This window comes from Pezoporus occidentalis, unplaced genomic scaffold, assembly GCF_034315485.1.
Source record: "Pezoporus occidentalis ecotype Australia unplaced genomic scaffold, CSIRO_AGI_Poc_V1 ctg69, whole genome shotgun sequence".
NCBI classification, from domain to species: domain Eukaryota; kingdom Metazoa; phylum Chordata; class Aves; order Psittaciformes; family Psittacidae; genus Pezoporus; species Pezoporus occidentalis.
This window is the reverse complement of record NW_026916041.1, coordinates 3,634,319-3,661,972: the sequence shown is the minus strand read 5'-3', so window position 1 is coordinate 3,661,972 and position 27,654 is coordinate 3,634,319. Positions and strand designations below refer to the sequence as shown.

At 37.0% G+C, this 27,654-nt stretch overlaps 1 protein-coding gene across 1 annotated transcript in view; it reads left to right on the top strand.

The window, feature by feature from the left end:
* Positions 1-1,746: 1,746 nt before the first annotated feature.
* The window catches only part of CNGB3 (cyclic nucleotide gated channel subunit beta 3), a 62,989-nt gene continuing 37,081 nt past the window's right edge, over positions 1,747-27,654 (top strand). Inside the window, exons 1-4 of the mRNA XM_062641615.1 lie at positions 1,747-2,301; positions 4,744-4,819; positions 11,882-11,993; positions 27,350-27,504. Coding sequence (XP_062497599.1) covers positions 2,194-2,301; positions 4,744-4,819; positions 11,882-11,993; positions 27,350-27,504 — 451 coding nt within the window. The 5' untranslated portion in view covers positions 1,747-2,193. The remainder of the gene's footprint in view (positions 2,302-4,743; positions 4,820-11,881; positions 11,994-27,349; positions 27,505-27,654) is intronic.

The following is a 27,654-nucleotide window of genomic DNA, read 5'->3' as shown; positions in this document are numbered from 1 at the left end:
ACAATGAAATATTGAAGCAGACGAATCATCTTACCTGGGTCAGGAGGTGAGCTTATACCTCCAGTGGTATTAAAATATTAAGTTTGTTGTAGTTTGCTTATTATTTACAAAATCCCATCATATGAAGGGGCTTCAAACATTGATTTAATTAGTCACAGACTAAACCAATATAACATTCATTAACCGAGGATGTCAATAGCTATTTTATAGGTTCCCAAAGGTATTTTTCTTTTAATGTCCACTACATTCTTTTTGCATGCCTTTTAATTATAAGTTAATATCAGCATAAATACTATAGTAAAATAAAAAATTAAACCATGTTGTTGTTTGGCATTTTTTAAAAGATGAATGTGCATAGTTTTGCAGGAGTCCAATAAAAAATAGTTTTGCACCTATTTTCCGCTAATAAGTGCTATCTGTTTATATTGTATTATGCTTCATGCAAAACTTGTTTCATTTTTAAGAAACAAGAAACAAAATTACCTATTCAAAGAGCTTTCAATAATTAAGAACTTCTTCTTTTATAATGAGGAAACAGTTGATCTCAAAAAAGCTCAGTCAGGTATAGCTTGTATCTGGCAATGGATTAAAGTTTCCTCATTAGCCAATTTTATCCACTAAAATTTCACGTAGCAAAAGAATAATTAACTTGTTTTCTAGGATATCTTTTGAGATTCTTCTGTAATGAGCCAGAACATATAAAGAAGATAGAGGCATAATTTCACATCCAAAAGAAAAGAAGCTACATATTTTCCAGACCTGCAAGTATTTTATAAATGAAAATATTTTAGATATTAATTTATAATTTAATCATTCAAACACTAAGCTTAAGCACAGACTGAAGCATTAGTAAGAACTGCATTGCCTTTAAAGTAAAACAGAACACAGACCTTAATAAAAAAGGGAGATTCCATGCTTTTGCTGCATCTAAGAGCTATGAAATTATGCCTGTGATTCCCAGTTGCAAGACTGAAGTCTGGCCAACTACTGTAAGGTCTGCCTCATAAGTGTCAGTTTGCAAGTCTTTTTCCTGCATTAACTAATGAAAATTATTGTTTCATTCTTACAGTTACTACTGCACTAGAATGAATATTAAAAACCACCTTGCCAGACAACAGAAGCCCCAAGGAGGCAGCCATTGGGACATTTTCAATGCTCCAATCTAATTGCTAAATACGTAGTTATGGAAACAACTCAAAGGAATAGGTTTCTGCATTTCTTGATGCCTTGATCACCAGGACAAATCAATTATAAGTTATTAGCACAAATTCATTGCTTAAAGTGAAGGCATAGATTTGTAAAAAATAAAGCGGAATTAAGGAAGAGACAATAAAGTTGTAAAGGTCCTTCTTAAGAGGAGTTGAATCAGTGTGATACTACAGGTATCTGAAATTGAGTTTTACCTGTAAACTAAATCATGCTTGATTTCATAGAGATTTCTGTAGGATGAGACAAAGCCTAGACTCTCAAAATCATGCGCTAGTTATAAACACTATCAAAACTTATATATTCCTCATTTGTAGGACATTCAGTCAAAACTTGATTTCATAAAAATTGTAGCTAAGATTCTACATAAAATAGTATTTTCTGTAAATACATTAGAAAAAGAAAGATGAAATTATTTCCACATATTAAAATAAGAAGAGTGGAATAAAACAAGCTATAAACTTGTTAATATAAACAACAACAGAGCTTTTAGTATCATGCACTCAGAAAATTAAAAATTAGTTCAGGACTTTAAGGAAATTAAACCTCTTGAGATCTCACATAATTTACTGAGTTGCTGCTGATTATTGCTCAATTAGTCTTTTTCCTTTCTTGGTTAAAATACAGGTGTCTTTAGGACTTAAAACTTCATTTGTGAGTATAAATTAAATGTTCAATATCCAATACATAAAAGATCAGACGCTGATTTATTCTAACCGGAACATGTTCACTCTCCTCTGAATTTGTGCATTAAAAGTTGAGTGTAACTGTCAAGATTAGAAATAACTTAGTCTACAACATAAACAAAAAGTACTAAGGTAAGAAAAAGCCATCACTGGAACAGACTGTGCAAGGAATTTCTTTAAGGCATTAATCAGACCTAAACCTGATTAAGTGTCTAATTGGCTTGACAGCAAGAAAACAAATGCTATATACAAGTTCATGGTGAAAGAGTTATAGAGGCTTCAGGAGAGCTGAACAGACAAGATGTTTAAAAATCTAAAAGCAGTATTTTCTAGAGCAAAATTATCACCTGAGGAAGCACTTTGCAAGAATGAAGGTGTCTCCCCACCATCCAAGGTATCTACAGGCCAGGTATAGCTTTTTATGGTTTACCTTTTGTTTAGGAAGTATTTATGTAAATGCCAAAGATTATTTATGTATATGGCATTATTATAATGCCAGGATATTTATGTAAACAAATGCTGTAGAATTTCAAACATGCTTACTGTGCACAGAATCAATCTTTAGCAAAACAAAATTAATGCTTTTATTCCTCTCTTCCCTCCCACCTTTTCTTTCTGAAGGAAGCAAAGATTTCCTTCTTTTGTAAATTGCTTTACAAATAGGGCTAACCTCAAATAGTACAAGCGTATGAGAGGCTTTCATCAACATTGCAAATGGCAAATTAGAAATACTGGTATGACTGCTTTTGATGTGCTGATGTATTCCTCTTCATCTTGTTCCCTGCTGGCAGGAAATGTCAGTATATCCCTTCTGAATATTGGAATGGCATACAGCTATATATCAACCTGCTTCTCAATAAGAGCTGAAAAGGCAAAGTAGTTTTGTAGCTTTTCTAGGTAGTATTTTATTTGGCTTGGTTTTACAAATGTAACTCCTATTTGAAAAATACAGTAATTTGTATTAATCTACAGCCTATATTTTTTATTTGGTAGTTCTTTACTGTAAAAGTTAGCTCATTATTTTTGTTTTAATTAATGGAATATTTTATAATGAGACTATGTTACTTTTGAATTGTTATCTTTTCCCAATAACGTCCTAGACAGTTTTTTGTTTTATTCTTGCTTGACAGAATCAAAACTTCGAAAGGCAAACTGGCAACAATTTGGGGTTTCACCAGTTAACTGGTTAACCAATTAAATGAGTTCTTTAGTATCAGTCTGAGCTATTAATCTGAATTCTTGTTTAGGGAAACAATTGAAATTCCACCATTGTAAAGTTAATTTTAAATAAGCAGTGCCTTTTCACACATCCACTATCGAGCTTATAGAAAGACTCGGACTTAACTTCTGGAAGCCTTGAACTACATGTACAAAAATGCCATAAATTTTATAGTTTTACTTAAAGTGATAAAACCATGAATATTTGTAAGTCTGAATCATTTCCTAGAACTGATATTTTTCTGAAGCTCAAAGGCTTGTATAAACCCACGAAGAGGCATGTTTTAATCCAGCCCAACTACAACTCAAATTTGATTCATTCTAAAGATGTAAAAAACAACTGCTTTATGGATAGATATATGCATAGCACCATCCACAAAAAATGACAAAATATCTATGTTCAGCAAACTTCTCATACCTCAGATCTGCAGGCAAAAAGTATTGTTTGTGCTTCTTTTAAAGTTCTGCACACCAGTTTTCTGATGTCAACAAAACATTGTCGTGAAAGAGTAAAAGTTCTGAATCTCAACAGTTAATTTCTGTTTAGCCTGATACCTCACTTGGAAAACTGGAGACATGGAGTCCTTCTTTCACCAGAATAATTCCATAGATTAGTGCAACACTAAGATCATAACAGCAGCAGCCTCCCCTATTACATACTGTTAAAATGGAGGCAGATGAATGGGTCAAGGATTAAGACATTTCCTGCCTGCAAGAAGATACCATCTAAAGAGAAAAGAAGAAATTTACATAACACATAAAACCAGACAGGAAAAAACAAATACTTTCATAGAAAAAGGCAACCCCCAAATTAATCTCAGAGACTCAAAGAGAAGGTCACAATTTAGAGGAAGAGGGGAAAAAAAGACCTGAAATCTTCTGAAGTCAAGTATTTTTCCATATGTTTATACTCTCTAATATTTTTCTCTACTAATCAACACAATAAACACCAGGCAAATTCATTCTATCTGGGATTAAAAAAAGGCTTACAGTCTTGATTAACAGCATGCTGTTTCATGGTACTGTGAACACCTAAGACTCCTCATACACTACTCACTCCCTTCTCAAAGGACCATCCTGTCAAAGCCAAGACAAACCAATGTACATGAGGACTTGGTTCATGAATCTAAACCAGTGTGGGAGGAAGTTTGTGGGGTTTTGTGTTTTTTTTTGCAGTGAAAGTCGATTCTGCCTCTATATTTTGTGAAGATCGAGATATGTCAGTGTGGTAAGGTAGCTCAAAACATACCAGGCCTCTTAGTCCAGCAGGAGGTTTAGGCAAAAGAATGACTGATTCAGAGATGCAGACCCGTTTGTAAGTGGCAGCACTGAACACATTAGCCTTGATGACAAGAGGGAGCCTCTGGGAGCACACTATGGCAGAACTCCAGGCTAAGTAACTGGGTTTGCAGAGCAGATGTGAAGATATTAGTTTCTTATTTCAGCATCCGAGTCCTTTTGTGAACCTATCTGGAAAGTCTTCTCCAAGAACATACACAGAACACCCAGGAACAAAGCTCAGTGCCTGTCAGCTTGGTTAATCAAATTCCTAGAACGCTGCAGACATTAAACCATCCTAATCATTCTCAGCAAAGAGCATCTACAGTTTCTAACGCTGTTTATTTTTTTTAAGGGTGAAAATAAAAACAGAGCTGAACCACAGAAAGCAGAGGCCAATAAGAAAACAGAACTCATACCAAAGCAACAAGGTTAGTAGCAAGCTATTTATGAGTACACTCAAAGATTATCTGAACAAAATATATGTAACACTAAATAGGACTGTAAATTTATTTATTTTTTTTTTCTTCGAAATCCTCTGCCAGGTGCCTAATTTGGGTTTTTATTTGTGGAAGAAATTAAGAATTCTGAATTCCCACTGACCCCAAAGCAATGATTTGTTACAGAAATACAAGCACAATCCAATAATAATAAAAGGCAGAAAGCTTTAAAGCACAGTCCCTTCATGAGCTTGTCCACTTAATCAGCTAGTCTAAGAAAACCTGTTTCTCCTTACTGTAAGCTGACGGCTTAGAAACCTTATTATAAAATAAAGACATTTAGTAGCTGAAGACAGAAAACTGAATGTTTTTAATGTATCTTTTGAATGTATTTCTCATATGTATCAAAAAACTGCAAAGACAAGACAGACTTTATCTGACATTCAAATCTTTGGTTGAACAGCCATTCAAAATTTCTTCCAAAAAAACCAAACAAACAAACAAATAACTGAAAAAAAAGGCAATGACATTAAAAATTATTTGCCACCACCATTCAGAAGACATTCAGGGCTAGGACACAGGAACATAGAGCTCAGGGCAGCAATACAAGGTAATTATTTGCCTAAGCAGCTGGTTGCTCAATACAGCGGCAGCTGGCTATGGCTACTCTGCCCCCCTCTTCCCCTGCCTCCCAACAGCCAAGCTGATTTTGCTCATACTAGAGCCAGAATGTCTGCTGCAGCAGCTACCAAAACAAAAGCCCAGGATGGGTGAAACAACATCAGTTACTGGGCCATGTTCCCTCTTCCTTCACAGCAGGCACTCCAGCCCTTTCCTTTTCCATCCTCTAGTACTGGAGAAAAACACCAAGTCCAGTTTTCCTGTCACCTCTTATTTTTTCCTTTGGGAGAACAATTCAGGTTCATTTCACTGGAGCAGCAAAACAAAGGCAGAGAAATGTCCAGCTTTCTGTGGAGAGGAGCAAGTAGGAAAATGTTGCAAGGAAATTTACATAATCGTTACTTGTGCTTTGTGTAATCATAACAAGAATCACAATTCCTTTCCTCATTTAATGAAACTTTAAACAGAGTCCATTTAATGAAATTACCTTGTTAGATAATGTCTGTAGCAGTAAAGAAGGATAAACAAAGTCTTACATGAATTAACTGTAGCAATAAGCTAACAAAGGAAAAAAAAATCTGAAGTTTCATTGTTTCTTTAGTAATATTAAATCAGAGATGCTATCCCACACAGAACGTGTCGTTATCAAAATTTCTTTTACTTCCATCCAAAACCTGATCTAATTTTAGAGATTAAGGTAATTCATGGATCTATATTTTGTAATACTAAATTTTATTTTTTTTTTCCTACTGAAATATAAAATAAGTGGTGACATAGAAGTAACTACCTCATCAATTACTTCAAGAAAATATAACAACATACTTCGGCTACATGTTTGTTTGGGTTTTTTTAAATCCATGGTCTCCTGGAAGGTGCTTCAAGTCTCATTTCCAATCAGGCACAAGACAGCTTCTCATTTTCCATGTGGGTATTAATAAGTTAGAAAGACAACAGCTATACAAGCCAGAAAACTAACATAGGGTCCTCTCCTCAGGAGAAACTTCTGAATTCCAGCATCTTGTACTTAAGTCCTTACCATCCAAGCTGAATAAGGAACTCCATCAGTTTCTTATTCTTGGCAGAAAAATGAGGCAAGTCTCAAGCAGTTCACAGGAGGGTCTAGACAAAGACTATTGCAAAACTTGGTGAACTTTGCATCAGACCTAAAATCACGTTGGCAGCAGCTAGAAAATGAAAATAGGAATAACTGCAGGTAAGTAAAGGACAGGAGACAGGAGAAAGCATTTTGTTGTGTACATACATATTTGGGTAGAATTATCAAAAACACAACCAAGGCTCATCCAGCACAAGTTAAGAGAGATCATTTAAATGGAAAACTCAAAACCAGTTAGAGAAAAGCCTTTTCAAGATCTATTAGCTTCTCTGGTATAACCAAAATAAAATAGATTAATAAAGAGTTAAGCCCCTAATCACAGTTGTGGTTTGCAGCTCTGTAGACTTGAAAAACAAGTCAACAGTAGAGCTTAACTCAACCCTCCTTCTCACATGGCCAAAATTAGTCATCACCTTCTCCCTTTCTCTTAGCACTTAACAAGGCAGCATGATGTTCTCAGCACAGATTAGAACTCAGCAGGAGGCACAATTGGAGCCTATTTGGTTAAAACTTGGCCACTTAACATCACTCAGCAACACCTGGTACTTTTGGCTTCTTTGCTGGCTACTCATTTCCTCATGTCCACCTCCTCAGGTGCCCACTCTCTCAGTAGCTCACTCTGTAATTAATTCTCAGCCCTTAGTCAGTTTTTTCCATAATGAATAATTACTTTTTTATTATTTGTTCCCTGAATTTTCTTATGTACATCACGAAGTGTGATTCACCTAATTACAGGGTCTCTGTGATATTGAATCCAATTGCTATAATTTCTTTGCATGTTTATCACTTCCTATAACTGACTGGCTATACAAATGTCACTGTTAGGGTTATGGTTATGCTATTTAGAAGGCCACATCAAGACTCCACCTGCTAACCGGTGTCTGCATTATCATTCTCTGTATCACAACTTGTTTTGTCCTCCTAGCAGATCCTTTCAGTATGATTCTTTCCAACTCGGTCCCTTTTCTTTCTCTTTCTCTAAATCCTCTCAGCACTATAGTTAAGTACTCCCCTTCTGAAGTCTGCCCTCATCTCCATCTCTTTTCCCTCACTAGAAACTGGCCTGTCTCCAACGTTCTGGGGTTTGGTTTTTCTACTTATACTAAATCAACAAGTGTCTCAAAGATTCAAAGACATATTTATAGACCTTTTACTAAAGTTCATATTGACATCACTTTGTTCTTGGTAGGACTTGAGTGAAAAATCTAGACTAAGGCTATAATTTTTTCTTTATATGCGGTACAGTTGCACCTCTGGATCATAAAGTAGACAGAACCTTCCATTTGGGAGATTACCATGTTAATCCCCAGTGATATTTATTATCTTCAGAGCCTAGATGCTTTGGAAAGTTATATAACATGTTATATACCTGCCTACAACTTATATGCAAGTGCCATTCTAAAATGTGTGAGATTTCAGGGCTTTTCATAGTCAGAAAACCTATATCCTAAGAGAGGATAAAAAGGCAGAGTAAAAAAAAAAAAAAAAAAAAACGAAAAAAAAATCCAAAACAAAACAAAAAAATTACAATAACAAAACCACACCAAAAAAAAAAAAAAAACAAACCCAATTAACTGAGAATTTTAACTGGCATCTTTGAATGTGTAGCAGCTCAAAGGGCTGCTCAAAAGAAACTTCAGTCCATGACATACTCTCTCTCAGTGAGTACTTTTTTGTTTTGGTACTCAAGGTATATTCTCTTTTCCACTAAATGTTTCACCAAAAAAAAGAAAAGCAGCAGAAGCTACTGAAAGTTGCCACCTTTTATATATTAGCATAGCTGTTTTGCCTCCACACTTGCATAATAAGGGAGTTCAAATCTGTATCTTTCACATTCCAGTAGGGTTCCCTACCTACTCACGTAAAATCTAGACTAGAGAGATGTGGGAGGAAATTATGTGGCCCTCCCAATTGCTGGGCCAGGGTGCAGAAAACAATGCAAAAACCTGTGAAGTCTGGAAAGTTTAAATATAACACAGAGCCTGGAACTAACCTAGAAGTTAATTGTAACACTATCCTTATAGGTAGAATGAAGAACTTTAATTTCAGGGTGTATTTATATTGTTGAATCTTTAAAAAAAAAGAAAAAAAAATTCTCAGAATGAAAATTTGACTCTATTGCAAATAAACAAGGCCCAGAGTCAAGATTTTCTCTTCTCAGAGGAAAGCTTTAATCAGTAGCTTCTATGTAAAAGATAGTCACTCGGTTCTCCTGTAGATACAAATAAAGCAGATATATTTATTAAAGGTACAAAATCACTGTTGCTGTAAAACCCCTGCTAATGAGGCACTAACTCTTCATGGACTATGACCAAGTTATAAGCTCCTGATAATCATAGAATGTTTTGTGTCGTCTACTTCCAACTCCTCTGCCATGAGCAGGGACACCTTCCACTAGACCAAGTTGCTCAAAGCCCCATCCAACCTGGCCTTGAACACTTCCAGTGATGGGGCAGACACAGCTTCTCTGGTCAACCTGTTCCAATGGCTCACCACCCTCACAGTAAAGAATTTCTTTCTAATATTTAATCTAAACCTACCCTCTTTCAGGTTAAAGTCATTCCCCCTTGTCCTATCCTCCTTCTATCCTTAGCGCTTGTAAAAAGGTCCTCTCCAGATTTCTTGTAAGCACCCTTCAGTAACTGGAAGCTGCTCTAAGGTCTCCCCACAGCCTTTTCTTCTCTAGGCTGAGTAAGACCTGCTCTCTTAGCCTGCCTTCACAGGACAGGTGTTCCAGTTCTCTGATCATCTTCAAAGCCCCACTCTGGATTTGCTCCAACAGGTCCACATCCTTCTAATGTGGTGGGTGCCTGAGCTGAACACAGTACTATAGGTGGGGTCTTGCAAGAGAGCAAAGGGACAGAATCACATGCTTGACCTGCTGGTCACACTGCTTTTGATGCAACCCAGGATACAGAAAGAGGAACATTTGCATTAAGTGCTAAATTTCACAGCTAAAGTGTATCTTTGGCTTGTTTTAAATCTGACTCTTAAGCTGCTTTACGAAACTTTCCCCATAGTGCCTGAAAATCACAGCTTAAGTAACTGCTTTGTGTTTTAAAAATACAAATCAAGTACAGCATTTTGATATAATATGCTTCAGCTTAATGAACTAAACCTGTCAATGCAAAGAGACTTTCAAATAATAATCTTACTCCTTGTCTTCTTGTCTTTTATACTCTTCACTGGCACTCAGTCAACAGACATAAAATGTATTTTTTCAAAGATTTCTGAGAACTTGAATCTGTTTAATCAGTTTGCTTCTACTCCTGCTGATGTGAAGTCTTTTAATTCCTTTCAGATCTTCATTTTTCACAAGTGGCAGGGCTAAATTCTAGGAAAACAAATCCAACTTCTTCATACCATCTTTGTTTCTTTACATGGAAAATAAACTTATAATACTTTTGTTAGCAACTGAAGTTGGGGGTTAAGATGGACATACTTACTGTTTATTTTACTTCTACCCCACTGATTTCTGAACTGTCTTCCCCTGCACAGAACATTTGTTAAAAAAAACATTTCTTGGAACGTCACCAAAGTTTGTATTTTGTAGCATCAGAACTGAAGCTTCTCCTCTCCTTCATCCATAGATTTCATGTGTGTTTATTTCTCTTGACATCTTCATGAATCTATAGCCATCTTTCAAATATTTATGTACATAGCTCAAGAACACCTCTGGGAGGCAAAAATCCCTCCAGCTTACAGGTGATACGTAATACAAATCCTGTGCACTGTCTCTTCGTACTCAGTTTCTCCAAGGGGCTGTTTGAAAATTAAACCCTGAACTTGCAAAGTCAAACCCCAATTGACCAGCACATTGGGGAACATGAATTTCTCTGCCTTCTCTTCAGTTCCTTGTCCAGCTCTGGGCTGACTATTTCTGGCACCCACAGATAACTCTGTCTAGGTCTTGTCTCTGATCCTCTTTAAGAAATGAATTCCTGTAAGAGTACTAGGGCTCACACAATTCTTAACCTTACTAAGAAAAAAAATCTAGAATCTTTTCTCACTAAGAAAAAAATCTAGAAGTGCTCCACTGGTCCTAAAATCAAATTGTTCAAATTGTTCACCTCTTACAAGTCAGAAACTCAGCTCAAGAAACACTGTATTGTTCTTAATAGATACTTGAAAGAAAATATTAGCACAAATATGAATGAAGGGTAGTAAGAGTGTAGTTTGGTTTATCAAGTACTGTAAGCAAACTGATCCACTGTCCTTCACTTACTTTTGTTCCAATGCCATTTCAAGTAACCACTTTCCTTGTAAGCAGCTTAACAGTTTACTGTTGTAACTGGTTTTAGCCCTTTGAAATTAATAAAAACTCTCTAAATATGGAGATAAACTACCAGAAAACTACTCTTAAGCTACCTGTATAAACAAATTCAAGGTCTGATTTTCTTTGAGCTGTCTTGAGTTTAAAATACACAACAGGCTCCTGATTTATTTACTATGTTTTTCTGCCAAGCTTTTACCTCTATAATCATATTACTTAAAGCATTTATGAAGGCTGACTTTGTTCCTCCTTTATCCAAAGTGTCAGACTGATGAGAGCTTTCAAATTATCTTTCAGCATGAAAATTTAAAATAAAGATAGAAGACTAATTATAAAAATTCATCACTTAAGGCCATTAAAATGGCAAGAGACTATACCATTTACATAGTTTCAAACTGCAAACTTCCCACTTACACAGCTTCTAAAAAGTACTTCAACAAAAATGAAATAATTGACTAGCCAAAGTTCTACGTACTCACATCCTTAATGATATACTTCAATCAAAATTTACTCAGGAGCAAACAGGACTGTCATGGCAGCTGAAACAACAAGAGGTTTAACATAATTCGAACACTGTAGTATAAATAATGTCATTAGCATTTCTATGCATAACCAAATAAGCTACTCTTCATTTTTCTTCCTGGATTTTACAATGCCTTTCTGTACAGATCTATCTATCTTTTTGTCCTTTCCATATTTTTTTTTTAAATAAGCACACACTAAAATTCATCATACTGCATGAGTTCTTCTCACTTATAAATATAGAAGAGCTCTGTATTGACCATTGTTGACCTGGCTACAGATGCATCTAGTTTAAAAACCACAAACGAGTTACATATTCTAAAAAGTACAGTCATCAGAACCATGTTCTGGACAGCTGGCACTGTAATAAAAAGGAAAGTATTCAAAGGCCAGGTCCCAGAATCAATGTTGTGCAGCCCTTGTCCACTAAAGAAATAATGTCAGCCAACCTGTGATTCCTCCAAAAAAATATCACCATAATTCTTTAAAAATTGTTATTCACAAACTAAAACCTCTTTTCTAGATACAGTACCAGTAAAAGAACATGAGCCTTCAAAAACTGAAAACTTAACTGAACCAGCTAAGACAACTCAACATGAACAGCATCAGCAAAAAGATGGGAAAGAGGATGCTAAGTGAGTAAATTCAATTTAAAAATTTGTGTTTTTTTTTCTCTGACATCTTGACTTAACATTTCTGTGTGCTATGTTTCATCTCTTTTGGAGTCCCTCCTGTCCTGTAAGGTTCTGAAGAGCTGTATTTCAAATCTAAAGCAACCATATGTGTGAGATATTCATTTAGTATGTGCTTTTGATATTTTCCTTTGTAGGCCATCCTAATTTGTAGGAATTAAGAAAAGGATTTTCTCCACTACACTTATATACTAATTCTAACAATGCTGCTGCTCAGTTATCATTACTCTGTCTTAGCAATGGAGAAAGTCCCAGCTTACTCCCATGAATAGCTGGAATGTTCATGACATCATTCTGACTTGAAAGCTTTTTCCCCTGAATATTTTTTTGCTGAGCTGTACCATTAAATCAGAATTAGTCTCCTCAACCAGAGGTTTAAGGCTGTCTCTTCCCAAGAAGAAATAAATAAATTAAACAGCTATGTCTCTTCAGGGAAAATCTAGGGTAATTCAACATTTTAAATATCTTTAGTGACCATTTTGCTAAAACAGAAATAAATATGAAGTCTAGAAAACAGTAGTCTTGGAATAGCTCACATTCATTTACAGAAGCATAGATTTATAAAATCATAAAGATATTTGGGTTAGAAAGGACCTTTAAAGGTCATCTAGTCCAACCCGCCTGCAGTGAACAGGGACATCTTCAACTAGATCATGTTGCTCAGAGCCCCGTCCAACCTGACCTTGAATGTTTCCAGGCCTAGGGCATCTATCACTTATCTAGGGAGCCTGTTCCAGAGTTTCACCACTCAGTCTATTCATTCCTCTACCTGTGCTGATATCAGGGGTTGCCCCAGCTGATGTGCAGGATCTTGCACTTGGCCTTGTTGAACCTCATAAGGGTCATATGGGCCCACTGCTCAACTTGTCAAGGTCTCTATAGGTGATATCCTGTCTGTCATGTGTATCAACCGCACCACTCAGCTTGGTGTCATCTGCAGACTTGCTGAGGACGCACTCCATCCCATTGCCTATGTCAATGATGAAGATATTAAACAGCTTCATGGAACAGCTAAGGCTGGAAGGCTGCTTCAGATGGAATGAGGTCCAAACTCCTGCTAAGAGCATTTAATGGTTAGACCCAAATCTGAAGTTAGATCAGGTCGCCCAGAACTTTGTTTAGTATAACTATGAATGTGTATCTCCAAGAACAGAGTTTGTACAGTTTCTCTGGGCAATGTGGTCCATCGTTTGACCATCCTTATTATGAAAATTATTACTTTACATTTAAGTAATTTTTTCCTTTTCTCTAACTTGCTTCTGCTGCCTCTCATTCTTTTGCTGTGCACCACCAAGGACAGTCTGGATCGATGTTCTCTATAACCACTTACTGGGTAGTAGAACACTTAATTTCCAGGTTGAACAAACCCAGCTTTCTCATCATCTCCTCATATGTCCTGCTCTCTAGTCACCAGTCATCTCAATAGCTATCTGCACCATCTGGTACTGATGCAACCTCATAAATGTTCCACAGAGGGAAATAACCGCTCCCTCTGAATCATAAATAACCACTCCCCCTGAATAACCAATCCCCCTGAACTCCCCTGTTTATTTAAAGCATAGCACATAGTTAGCCTTCATAAATGCAAGAACACATTGCAGATTTATGTTTAATTTGTTGTCCACCAGGACTCTCAGATACTTTCACGCAAAGCTGTTTTCTAGTCAGTCATGTCCAAGCCTTTACTCTTGCATGGGGGTTATTCCATTCCAGGCACAGAAACATGCATTTGCCTTTGCCAAGCTTCATGGATTTCCTGCCAGTCTGTCCTCCCAATCCGTTGAGATGATACCTTTGAGTGAAAAATAATGGATACACTAAATCCAGAACAGGGTAAACACATCTCCTGCTTGCTTTTGTCTTCTATTATTTTGATTACCATGATGACAGAAAGCAAAAGACTTTCCCTGACATGGATTTATTTAATTTATAGAAAAGATTATCTATTTCCTCTTCTTCACCAAGACAGACTTTGTACTGCAATGACAAAGAATAATCCAGCAAAATGCTACTGCATACCCCTCTATAAAGTAATGTATGCAATTAAAAATAATTCTGACTAGAATGACTGGAAATTTTATAAATAACTTGGTAATTTGAATGTGAATCAGTAGGTCAAAAGTAAAAATCTAAAAAAAGCATCTCCTTTTTTTGTCACTGTAGAACATGATGTTAGATGCTTATAGTTCCACTGATAAGCCCTGTAACCATGGTTAACATAATTACTATATGCTTATGAAACAAATATTTTGCTTATTAGTAGAAGACAAAATCTGTCTGTTAAAAGGAAATTAAAAACATTTATCTTAAACATTGTCTTCTCAAAGCTGTTCTGACTCACTGTCATGTGTGCATCCTGTTATATATTGTCAGTCTAATTTCAGCTGCAGCTTCTAAAAATACAGTAAAACTTATTAAATTCTACTGTCGAAATGGTTACCCACTAAATTCTGTAGTAGGGCTTGGAAGGCATAGTGATGGTGTCACTGTCTCTGTATGGAACCAAACTAAACAGGTCTATCATATGACTTTCAAAGCTGGAGGCAGAATAATTTCTAAAATGTGCCTTGGAGAGAATTTAATTCATTGTCCCTGAAGATTCATGGGAGTCTGTTCAGACACCATTCTTGATCAAAGTCACTACCTTATTGTGTCTTTGTTCAAATATACTCAGTTGATTTATAAGGAAAAATCTATGTAAACAAGTACACATATGGAGAATTTGAGTCAAATAGATACATGTAGTCAACAAAAATAGCAGCAAATGAAACATACTCAATCACTCTCTGGCACTGAGGTCAACTAGAATAATGCAAAATGCCTCCTGAAAAGGTGCCAGTTGTGAATTATCTTAGTTTAATGCTAATTTCTGTGTATTTCCATGCCTCAAATCATTTGGAAAAGTGCTAGTTTAACTAGTCAAAACCATATCTAGGACTGTTTGTACAGCTCAATGAGATAATCAACTTAGAGTCCCACTGCAAATTTGCAAGAGACACCAAGTTGAGTGGTGCAGTTGATTCACTAGAGAGAAAGGATGCAATACAGAGAGACCTTGACAGACTTGAAGAATGGGTCCATATGAACCTTATGAGGTTCAAGAATGCCAAGTGCCATTACTAGTATCTGTACAGGCTGGTGAACGAACAGATTGAGAACAACCTTGCAGAGAAGGACTTGGGGGTGTTGGTGGATGAAAAATTAGCTATGAGCTGGCAATGTGCACTAGCAGCCCAGAAAGTCAACCGTATACTGGGCTGCATCAAAAGAAGCATGACCTGAAGGTCAAGGGAGGTGATGCTGCTCCTCTACTTTGCTCTCATGAGATCTCACCTGGAGTACTGCATTCACCTCTGGGGCCCCCAACAGGTTTAGGGTCCATCCAGCAAGTCCAGTCCTTCAAAGGTCATCTAGCAAGAGAGAAAAACAAGGGTCAGAGACAGGACAACTGGGGCCCTCGAGCCAAGGCAGAGGTTCAACAACAGCAGTGCACTGCTCAGTCCAGTCAGGAGCAAAAAAAAACAAGGGTCAGAGACAGGACTGGAAACAAGACTACAACATGACTCCAAAGTCCATCTGGGAGACAGAACCAGAGACCAAACTGGAGCTAGATGCACCTATACATAGCTCAGGCAGTGACAAAGATCTGGGCTGAATCGGGCATCCTAGGCCCATGGGCAGAGGGTGTGGGTAGAAGTCCCACTGGAAGCTGCTCAGGGCAGCCTGTTGATGTACTCATGGTCCTGATACTATATTTTGAATTAGATAGACTATTTTCCTATGCTGATCATCCTCCAAGAGATTAAATGTAGTAACAAGTCGCTTGATCTTCCCAGTAAGAAACCATTAGTTTGCCCATAGACTGCAAGATACATAATAAGGTAAGGTTTGTGGATATATAACTATTCACAAGCCATATGCATCCACAGCACCTCAGCTTTCATGGGAAGTATGTTAATAGAAAAGGTTTTGCCTTATCTTTTGCTTCTGTGACTTTTGGTTCTTTAAAATGCCCGTGCAAAAGAAGAGGGAAGAAGTCAGTTATCTTGTTTGAAACAGCACACTTTTCATTTAGATCTGACCTCTGTTTCTCCATGCAGAATTTCAGGGGAAAATTATGAATTTCCATGTAAGAATTTTAATTTTTTAAATCTTGGGTAATATGGCTTTATGAAAAATTAACTTACCTAAAATCAGTAAGACTACTTATATGTAAGACAATGTGTAAGACTGTGCACCATCTGCATCCTTCCAGGTCAGCTACATTAGAGTAGATTTTTACTCATGGGGCAGCACAGCCTGTATTACCTATATATATATATAAAAACAGGTTTTTGAACTTCCCCTGAAAGAACAAATCTGTTGTTTTTTCTCTTGCTAAGTGAAAGACAGGTTTGACAAAGACTGCATTTACTTCTGAAATTTCAATAGAAATTGTTTGTCCACGAGAAAAAAAAAATAAAAATTTTGCTTTCCCTCTCAGCACTCCTCATCTTTAAAATGCAGTAGCACATGGCACATTAATAAACACTAGAGAGACACAGCACTCGTCTCAGCCAACTGAATGCTACATCTGAAAGAGGAGACGCACAAGAATGGCTGATGTGCCAAGGTGCTGAATTACAGCCGAGTGACTGAAACTCTTAATGCCTGTTTCCTAAACTTTGACAGGATTGCACACAAGTCATCCTTGTCTGCCAATATATTGTTTCTCCTATCCATCTCTCTGTCTTTAATGATAATGTATCAGAATGATAGGTAATTTCCATGAATAGCTATTTGCTGAGCAATAATAACACCTGGGATGGAGGGCTAAGGCTATGCTGTCTCTTCACAGCAAGAAACACAACCTCATTTGCAGTCTAATAGAAGACAGCGGAGTCTTATTAGCAAGGAACTAGAACAAAACATCATTGCAGCCTTTATAATATATGGAGATTGCTTTCTGTTGGAGGGTTCATAAAAACACATATGTGAACACACAATCCTATATTTTTTTGAAATGCAGTGCAAGCATTTTGTGTGAGATACTGTGTAGCACTTAAGCAAATACAGCACATTACGAGGGAGCCACAAGGACCAGCCCCTGCCCTAGAGATGGGAAGTTCCCAGTATGGTGGACAGGGAAGGGAGGGGCTTCCCCAGACCGGGACTGATGCAAGACCAGCAGGGCAGACAGAAGGTAGCAGCCAAGGCCAGCCCATAGCCCATATCACCAGGCAAGCCTGTGGCAGCAAGGCAGGTGCGGAGCCAAGATGGGAAGGAAGTCAGTGCCCAGTAAAGGGAACTGGGGTCAGATACAGCCCCAGGACAGCCAAGCAGGGCAGGGCTGTGTCAGGAATGATGCCAGCCTGCAGGTGTGGGGCAAGATCCATGGGGACCATGGCCTGCTGCTCAGCAGGAGCTGTAGCTGTGGGCCAGGCACTACCGAAAGATCTCCAGACCAGCTTGCTTTGCACACAGAAGAATATATCCATTTGTACACAAGAGAAAATGACAACATGCTTTGTGAGGGCACTGCTTGGAACCCAGAATCTAACAAAGAAAATTAAAAAGACATGATTTAAGTGATCACAAAGATCACATAGGAGAAACAAATGTGAAACCTTTGTATGACCCTACACTGAAGGCTGGGAGCCAGCACAGAAGCTGCGGCATGTGGTGCTAATGAAGTGGTGTAGAAAGCACTGATGAAGAGGAGGACTGTATTGGCATGTAAGAGCAGAGAAAAGACAGATGCCTAAGGAGAAAGTAGTAGTGGATGCCTGGTATCAAAGTTGCAGCAAGTCGTAGGAAAAGTAGAGTATGGAAGAATGGTAAGTAAGGCATCTGCGAGCATAGATCAGAGAAAATGGAAGGCTGCAAAGAGCTTCTATGACCCCCTTCTCTCCTCTGTGTCTTCTAAAAGCCTTTAAGCCTGGCTGAAATTTTAAGACTGTTTAATCTTCCCAGATTACCAAAGTGATTACAATGTCCTATTTATACTAAGGCAGTACTCTGAAACCCCAGCCAAAGATCATGAACCCTACTCTGCAAAATGCTGTGTAAAATGAAAATCCATGTTTGCAGGCAGCATATCCAAGAGTACATAAGGAAAAAATATAGTGGGTAACCGGGACTTCAGAAGCTTTGAGATTACAACTCATGATCTTACATGTTCTGGGTTATGTTTAGAGGGGGAAAAAAAAAAATATCTCTGATATGCTTCAGAATCTCAGTATTATGAGCAAAACGTGTTCATATAAAATGCTCTAAATGAATTTTTCAGATTTTACAAAATACATGAGCATTCCCAACCAGTAAACATATTCTTCTGATTCTGCTTTACAAATGCAGAAAAACACAACTTTCAACACTTATTAAAAAAGGGAGTTCCAGTGTTGCAAACTGCCATATGAGCACAGGGTTAAGGAAGACTGAGTTTTGCGCTTGTAGTTTGTCTTTTCCATAGCCACATCCTGGTACCTAGTAGGCTATACCAGTCCTTCTCAGGCTCATAAATGAGGTTTTTATTTTCCTCTCTAATTTGGCTAATAGCAAAGAAAGATAACAAAACAAAGATCAAGAGGCAATTTGCTATGTGGTGCATAGCCAGGTTAATAAAGAGGACTCCTGCTGGTTGCATGTTCTTAGTGAGTAATGCACTTCATTTCGCTCAGTTACTTCAACCAAGAATATTACCGTGCTTATTAGTGCTTGCCATCCACTAGTTGCAGCACATCAGTTCACCAAGCAGATGCATCTTAGGGAAACTATGCTAGATCAAGAACAAAATCTCAGCACCCTGTAAAACAGACCTAGTATCAAGATTCTGAGAGTCTCCAGAAGTCCTTGATACCTGTAGGAACACCAGGGACACAAAAAGGTGACACTCATGGCCCTAAACTCTGATCTACTTGAGATAAAGTAAAATGAGGCCACTGAGCACTTCTGAAAAATCCCAGTTTAAACATAGTTCCAAGAATATTTTGTAAAGAGGCTAATACCATTCCTTAGTTGTTTCCAGACAATCACTGCAGTACTTGAAATTGTAAACAGTTGGAATGCATCTAGTACATTTTGTAAGCCTGACTGAAAAGACATTAATGTATTAAAAAATCAAAATACTTTTCCTAGCACTTATATTCCTGCTGCTTAGGTCTTTCTTTCAGACCTTATCACTTTTACTGCTTGGATTTGAATTTCTGCACTGGATAAATTGAGAACCTGCAAATTAAATAGAAAGGGAATGGTGTGCTGCTTGTACCAAAACAGATAAAACTTACTGTAATCATTGCTGAGATGTATTTTCCTGCAGCCTTTAAATTCTATCCATCCTGCTGGATGCAGTTACCCATTCTATTTAACTATACACAACAGTCATGTAGGTATCCTGAAATTAAAAAAGGGAGTGAATTCAGAAGTTTTTCCTTAAGAATAAATAAAGTGAGTAAAGGGGTAGGAATATCATTATACAGAGTGAAATGCTGCTTTTTTTTCTTGCATTATTTGAAAACATGTATTCATAATATTAATATATATTTATTTTTGAGTGTATAAGTGGGAGAAATTGTTTTTTTAGAATATGTAAGGAAACAAGGGTATAGTTTGTCATAGTTTGCCACTGACTTATTTCTTTAATTAAAAGCATTTTCTGCAAATCCCTCATTGACCTTACATTTTTGAAGGAAGAAGGTACCTTTTTTGTGATAGAAGAAATTATAATTTATTAAAAACATTACCTCTGCTATTGTTTGCTGAGTCAATTGTGTAGAAAAAAGCAAAGCAATGAGCATTGTGACTGGTACACTAGTGTGTGTAATATAAAACAATTTAACTTGTATTTATATTTGGTATAAATTACATTTATACCAAACATTTGCAAGTACATCAGGATCTTCTGTGATAGATCTAAGAGACATAACAGCTATTATCATTTAGTACAGAAAAACTGATTATTACTTTATGACAAATGAAGTATTCATGCCTATAACTAATCTTGCCCAATACTTTTTGTTTAAAAACCATGCCTTCAGTTATTTATTAATTTTCCAAATATTAGCTATTTAAGATTAGAACTTTCCCTGTTGTGCAGCACAACAGAGAAAATGATGACAGGCAGAGATATGAGGATCAGATGGGAAGTCAAATCGGTCTGGCAGCACAGTCTTAGTCAGTGCCAGATAAATAATACTCAGGAGAAATGCAATGATGTTTTTCCTGCTGGGAACATGCCTACTCTTGCTGAATTTGGAAAAGAATGTGGCAGGAGCCTGCAGAAGGGGAAAGGATGGTCTTAGTGGTAGTTGGAAGTCATCTCAGAGGATGACATCTCAGAGGATGACTTCTCAGAGGATGACTCTCACCAATTTGGTGAGAGAGAGAGGATCTCTCTCTCACCAAATTCCTTTGTGATAAATTCCTTTGTGGGAAAACAACATGAAATAACTTCCTGCACAGGTGGCTGTATAGTGGTTTACCACTAACAAAGGTAGAATTGCAACAGTCAATTGCACCAAACTGATTTTATATAATGAGCACAGGTAAGAATAGTACATGACATGAAGTTCAGGATATTGTGAAAGTCTGCCTGGATACCCAAGAATGGGGTAAATTCACTGGCCGTGCAAGCTGAATCTATACCACCAATTTTTATTTTTTTATTTGTACCCTTGCCGTTTAATTAAAGCTTCCTGGAGCATTGATCAGCTAAAAGATTCTTATCCAGGTACTCATATCTTTCCACACTGAAAATTATGAAATTAACTAATATTCTTTGTCATTCCACAATTATTACTTTTTCACAAATCTTTTTCTTTTGAAAAAAAAAAAAAAAAAAGCAAACCCACCCAGTAATAGAAAATGAAAATGTTAAAATGGCCAAAAAGTAAGATAAAAGAGAAGGGACCATATATTTTATCTTATGTTCATAGTGGGTAGGATAAATTGTACAAAAAGAGATTTTTCTTGAGAAAAAAATTGTAGACTACTGAAAAAAATGAGAAAATAAATGAGACTAGTGGAGCACAAGAATAAATTATTCAGGAAGATTATGGAATAGCCATCACTAGACATATTTAAGAATCTGTCAGGAATGGTGTAGGTAGACATCATCCAGCTTTGCTCTGTTGGGACTAGGACTGAAGGATGATTTAAAGTTCTCTACAGTCCTATGCTGGTGTGATTTTTTAAGGATCTGTATGAAAACAGATGAAAAATTAAAACATCTATTGAAAACTAAGTTTTTCAAATCTGAGACATTTTACTGCATGAGGTTTTTTTAAATCCACTATGAGAAATATTATAGTGTTTTAGCTTTTTATTCTTTGCAGATTAATAACATCTGAATAGAAAGTTTGAAGAAGGGTTTGTGCTGTGCTCATGAAGTCTGTATAGCACTGGATCATATGCTGATTAAGATGTTTTTCCCTTAGCCATCAATTATTATACGCTTATGTAAACAAGTTATGAGTTTCCATTTAAATATGTTTGAGTGTAGCAGATGTTGTGTGGGAATGAGAAGAAATATCTTTAAGAATTCCTGATAAGAGGCAGATGTTCCAGACAGACTTAATTACTTAACAGATAAGAAAGCTCCAATGACACAGCACCAGGTAAGAAAATCAGTGAGGTAAAACTGCCTCACTTATTATCATACAGTTCTTTCTGAGACTATTATAGTTTTGTTCTAAAATTATTAGTGTCAGAAATGATTCTGCCCTTATTTTTTACATCATAGTAAATATGATGCAATTGCAGTGCAATTAAACAACTTTATATCACCAGTGACATTTAAAAAATATGATTTTTCAAATTTAATTGATACTTTCAACATTCATACTACTTTCCTTTGCATAGTTTGCTCTGCAAAATTACTAAAAAAGTAAAACTTTGTTCACATTTTAATACGGTACCTCAGTGAGAGTCCCATGTGTTCAGGATTAAGACAGACTTCTTAGAAAGTAGTGTAAAGAAGATTAGAGGATTCACAGCCTGTTGTGACTGAATAACTAGAAGGGATGTCAAAGAAACTGAGTCCAGTGCCAGTATGCAGTGCCTTCCTTGAACATTGTTGCTTCTATATCCATTCTGAAGTGTGAATACAACATGAGATATGAGAAATGGAAGATCTCTGCATTTTGCTTCAAAAACACTTGCTTAGGGACCAAATGAGTGTAACCTATACAAATCACTCATTTAAGTTCCAAGCCTTGATATTTTTCAAGTTTGTTAGCTGAAAAGGATTTCCTGTCATGCTGTATATATATTGTTTTACTTTCTTGGGAACCAATGCCTAAAAGAGTTTTCATGATTTTAGCTGTCATAATCTTGAAGTCTATCACATTATTTCAACTACTCCTCACATATTAGAAGGCTGTCTAGAATCCCTGCATTTAAAGGCTCAGAAGTTTTCTCCAGACCTTTAACTCATACTGATTTGTGATGCTCCTATTCATATTTATTCTTATTACAATACTGTTCCTCAGCTCAAATACCTCTTTTCCCTACATGACTCTCCACCAAAATTTCTAGGCAATGGTCCTAGTGGATATCAAGCTGTTTTCCTGCCCTTTATAAAGCCATGTTCCAAGTAGTCTTGATAATTCTGAGACTCTATACAGTGAGCTAACTGGTCAGAATAACTGTCATTATTGGCTTATATACTAATGCTTCCTTCACTGGCAATATCAAATGCATTCTAGGGTAACATTTGCACCAGTATTTCTTCATAGCCAGCTTATAGTATGCTGTTGACTAAAACACTTGGATATTTAGCCTTTTGTCATCTGCAACTGACAATTCCACCCATTTACCCATTTAAAAAAGAAATACGTTCAGTTTATTTCTAAATGCATGTCTGATACATAATTGTAGTGTTAGATTTGTTCTCATTTTTAATTAATTGATATCAATAATTCAGTTTTTCCCATATAGGAATCAGTCCTACATTTTAATCTTCCAAATCCAATGTCTTATCAAATGTCATTAGCACACTACTATATTTTGTAGCAATGTCATGAAAGAAAATGTTAATGCTCACTCCTAAAACTCTATCAGCTTTCTGTGCAGATAATTCAGGCAATTCAGAGCAAGAACCTATCTTATTCTGAATGTCTCCTCAGAGAAGATGCCTTCTATTGACTATCAAGGGAGCATAATAAGAATAGCTAAAGTTATCTTTTTGGAATATCCTTATTCCTGTACTAAGCAGATGACTAACAGCTCTTTTTCTGTTACAGAGAAACATTAAGTTTCCTAGTTATTACTTGTAACTGGGGATAAATAGAGTTTTCTGATTTCTATAACATTACCCACACTGGGATTGTCAGCACAAACTGAAGATATGCTTTTGAATCAATACTTTTCATGATGCCTAGAACTATATTTTACTATCTCACTGAAACCTTTCTCAGCTATACTGTCACATCTTGTGTGCATTTTTATAGCAATGCATTGTACTTATGTATATGTATTGACATATCGTTCTGAAAATTATTTTAATCAGAGATTCTCCATCATTTATTCAAGGCTGTAAATTCGTTTTTTTTCAAGACACAGTTGTAAATACAATCATAAATCATAATGACAGTGCTCAACAAAAGAATTAGAAGTTCTGTTGCAGGATCAAGAATTTTATTTCCAAGTAGAGAAAGTTTTTTAAGTGTTGCGAAAAGAAGGGTTATAACTGAAATCAGCAAAAAATGGTCTGTATTTCTTTTCAGGCAGCAGTATACTTTTATGAAATACATTTTGTCAGAGGTCACCTGGTAGATAAAAGATGGAACTGCACTCAGGTATTTGGTGCTCATGGCCAAAAAACAAGAAAGAATTAAACTTTAGATTGCAATGTACAAAACGGTAAACTTGATTTATTCTGATATAGCCAATTGAATTTCTTGATCCCTGTTTTGTTTGAACTCTTAACACATGTCCTGGGTTCAGCAGTAGCAGTCATGTTTCTCCTTCTTGGTAGCTGGTGCAGTGCAGTGTTTTGACTTTCGGCCTGGGAACAGAACTGATAGCGATGTTTTGGTTTGGCCAAGGACTTTGTGAGCCTCATGCTCTGCCAGGGAGGAGGGGAAGCCGGGAGGAAGCAGAGACAGGACACCTGACCCAAACTGACCAAAGAGGTATTCCATACCACAGCACGTCATGCCCAGGATGTAACTGGGAGTTAGCCGGAAGGGCTGGGAGACTGCAGGGTTGGAGGAGGTATCGGTCGGTGCTTGGTCGGGCTGAGGGGGGCGAGTTATCGGTCAGCTGGTGCTGAGGTGTTGTATTCTCTTCCCTTGTTATTTCCTTTATCATTATTATCATTGGTGGTAGCAGCAGTGATTTGTGTTATACCTTAGTTACTAAACTGTTCTTATCTCAACTCATGGGAGTTGCATTCTTTTCGATTCTCCTCTCTGTCCCTCCGAGAGCAGGGGGAGGGCAAGAAAGGGGGGGAAGTGAGCGAACGAATTACCTGACTGGGTTTAAACCACGACAACACAGAAAGCTTTCAAGCCATAGTACTTGACGGTGTTAAATACATTAGCATGCTCAGGACAGTATTTCCATGGCCTGTCCTTTCAAGGCTATTTTCTTCCACTATGTTATGCCTAAGAGTTAGGTGTCTAACTCTTTTTTCTTGGCATGGGGAGAATTAAGCCACCGTAATTTTGTTCACTAAACAAACAAGTTTAATCCTACAAGTTAGAAAAATAAAACCTACAAAAGCAAAACATAAGAAAACTACGTTGTTGTTATACTTCTATCGTTACATATGTTGTTATTGTTAAACAAAACATGTTTAAAGTAGTAACAAAACTGTGTGCACAGTACATGAGCTGTGGTCCTGACCTTTTAGGCCATGTGAAATAGATACTTCAGCAGGGAATAAACATTTCTGCTCTGTAAAAGAGTATATGATGTAGTAAGTAATACAGACCTAGGCTTATTGTAACTTATTACACAAAAGTCAGAGATAAATTTGATTAAAGGATAACATGTCATCTTAGAGACAAATGCTAGCACCACCTAATGTGAGAGATGGAGCCCAGTTTATTAAAACTGATTAGTCAATTCTGAATGGGCTTCGCCAGCCAAAACAATTTTAAGTGCACCTCCACACAAAGCACGTGTACAACACACATCTTCAAATCAGCAGTGTTCAACGTGCATCCTCTAAAGCAAATTTAAAGTAAGCATTTTGTTACTACAAAATAATAGAGGAGGAGATAATGCAAACCAAATGAGAAGTAGGGCAAGGAAAATCAATTTCTCATCAACTGTGGGGCATATAACTTTAAACAAATTCGCAGTTTCTAATCAGTGCCAAATAACATGATTCCTTTGGGCTACATTGCAATGATAAAGCACAAAATTCATGATAGAGGAGACTAACTTTTATTGGAAAGGCTGTGAAATAACAAGAAAATCATGTGCAACTTACAGGTTATCCCTAGAAAGCAGATAGAAAAGGCCTTTGGCATGACAACTGTGATAAGTGGATTTTACTAAAAGATAGCCAGTGCTCTGAGCAAATATAGCAACAGAAAAGAGTAAGAATGATTTTAAATTCCTTGTATAGAACCTGAAAAAGTAATTGTGACATGTTAGTTCAAAAAAAAGAAAGGATTTCGTTACACTGTAGATGGCTTGAGCAAAGGGAAAATGTGACACTAAAAGAACCATGACAAGGTTACAAAGTGTATCAGAATCGTTTGATTAATCTCCTGTCTGGGGAGTTTTAAGAAATAGATACTACAGGAGACTTAAATTAGAAGAATGATAAGCACATACTTCCAGGCTTCTGCTTTTAACAGCTTATCTTCATTTTATCCACTAGTTTTACTGCTGCAGATTTTTCACATCCTTAAATTATACTTCCTTGGGCACCGTGATGTGTGTGTCTCTGGAAAGCTGTACTTCTAAAAAGCTAGACACATTCCACTCTAACACTCTCCTATTTGAGTTATAGCTCCTTCTGTTAGGAGTTTCAAAGTAGGTTTAGGTCTTGAAATGGTGTTTATTCAAAGATCACTTTGTGGTGCTTTTCATTTTTTCCCTACACAGTACCACTACCCAACCCACCCACCCTTCCATGTCATACCGCTTTCCCTCTAACTTACTTTTGGGAAAATAGTCTTAAGAATCTGGAAATCTCAGGTATGTTCCACTGTTGGTCAGGCTCTTCTTTTGCTGTAACATCCACAGCCCATGATTTTGAAACAGCATGAAAAAATGTTGAGAAAGAAAAATTCTCTGATGTAGTTCTAGTACTGGGCATAGCTCACAGGGTTTCAGTACAGGGATGGCAGTCACAGCCAGTTACAACCAGCTCTGACATGAGTGTGTAACATCAGCTGAATAGTGTTGTGTCTAGGATACAGAAGAAATCCCATATCCTGGTCCCCACATAGAGGAAGACCAAATGTATGGCCCAGCTGCCAGCTGGGTGGCACTGTAAAACAGCTCCAGTTTGCATAATCATACAGTAGCAAGTAATTGAGGATCAAATTTCAAGTATGAATAAGACCAAAAGAGTTGATCAAAAATCACTTTCCGTTAGATTTTCTAATTGTCTGTGCAGCATGCATAGATCCTTTTAAAAGCATTAGTTTCATTGCAGAACGTGAGTTTGCAAGTGTTTGAAAATTAGTGGTCCTCAGGTTTGAAGAAATGCTGAGTGTTAGAATAACAGCTCAGTGTTACTATGACCCTGAGTAAACCCTTAATGGAAACTTCAGCAGGAACATCAGTGTTTTGTTTTCACTTAGAAAAACAGATCACTTTTTACCTTGTGTCAGCTAATACCCGCAACAAAACCTAGATGAAATCAATTTTCCCAGTATTAGAAAGCATAAAGTAAATATAGTCTTTCCTCCCACCTGCACATTAGTCTTTAACTCGGTTACATCCCACCATCATTAAGATATTACCATCAAATAACAAGCACATTTTCATGCACAGACGGTAAGAGTATGCCTTGTGTCTTAGCAAATACATCGGATAAGCTCTAGGCCTTACATAGCTACAGTAGAACTTTGTGAAAAGCAGCTGTGGGAAGTCATTATTGCAGTGGGCGATTCAAAGCACAGGGTACCATGATCTCCTCTGCTTGAAATATCATGTAGACTGCTACTGGCATAAGCAAGGAAGCAAAAGTAGTTAAATTAGGTGCCCACTTACTGTGAACTAAGTGATGTGAATCAGCTCTGTGGCCAATAAAGATTCAATCTTAACATCTGACTTCTGCCCAGAAGTAGAATTGGCACTGTTTCCTTCCACTGATTTCCAGAACGTTAAGCTTTTTTTCCTTTTCTTTTAATCAGCACACAGAACCCAACACCTTCAGATTTCAAAATGAATGATTATGCTGATGCCCAACTTCAAGAGCTTGTCCGAAAAATGCGGGAAAGGGCAACAGTCTATAAGGAAAAGCTGAAAGACCCAGTGCTGTCCTCTCCTGAAGGCAGTCCTACAGCTTGTAAGTCACTCTAGAAATAGCTGTGTGCTTGTTGAGTTTAAAGATGAAAATTATTTTGCGGGAACAAAAAATCCTGTGGTAAAATTTTCAAATTAGTGTGCTTACCCACTGGGATGGATCAGTTTGTGCCCATTGTCTGAAGCAGATTTA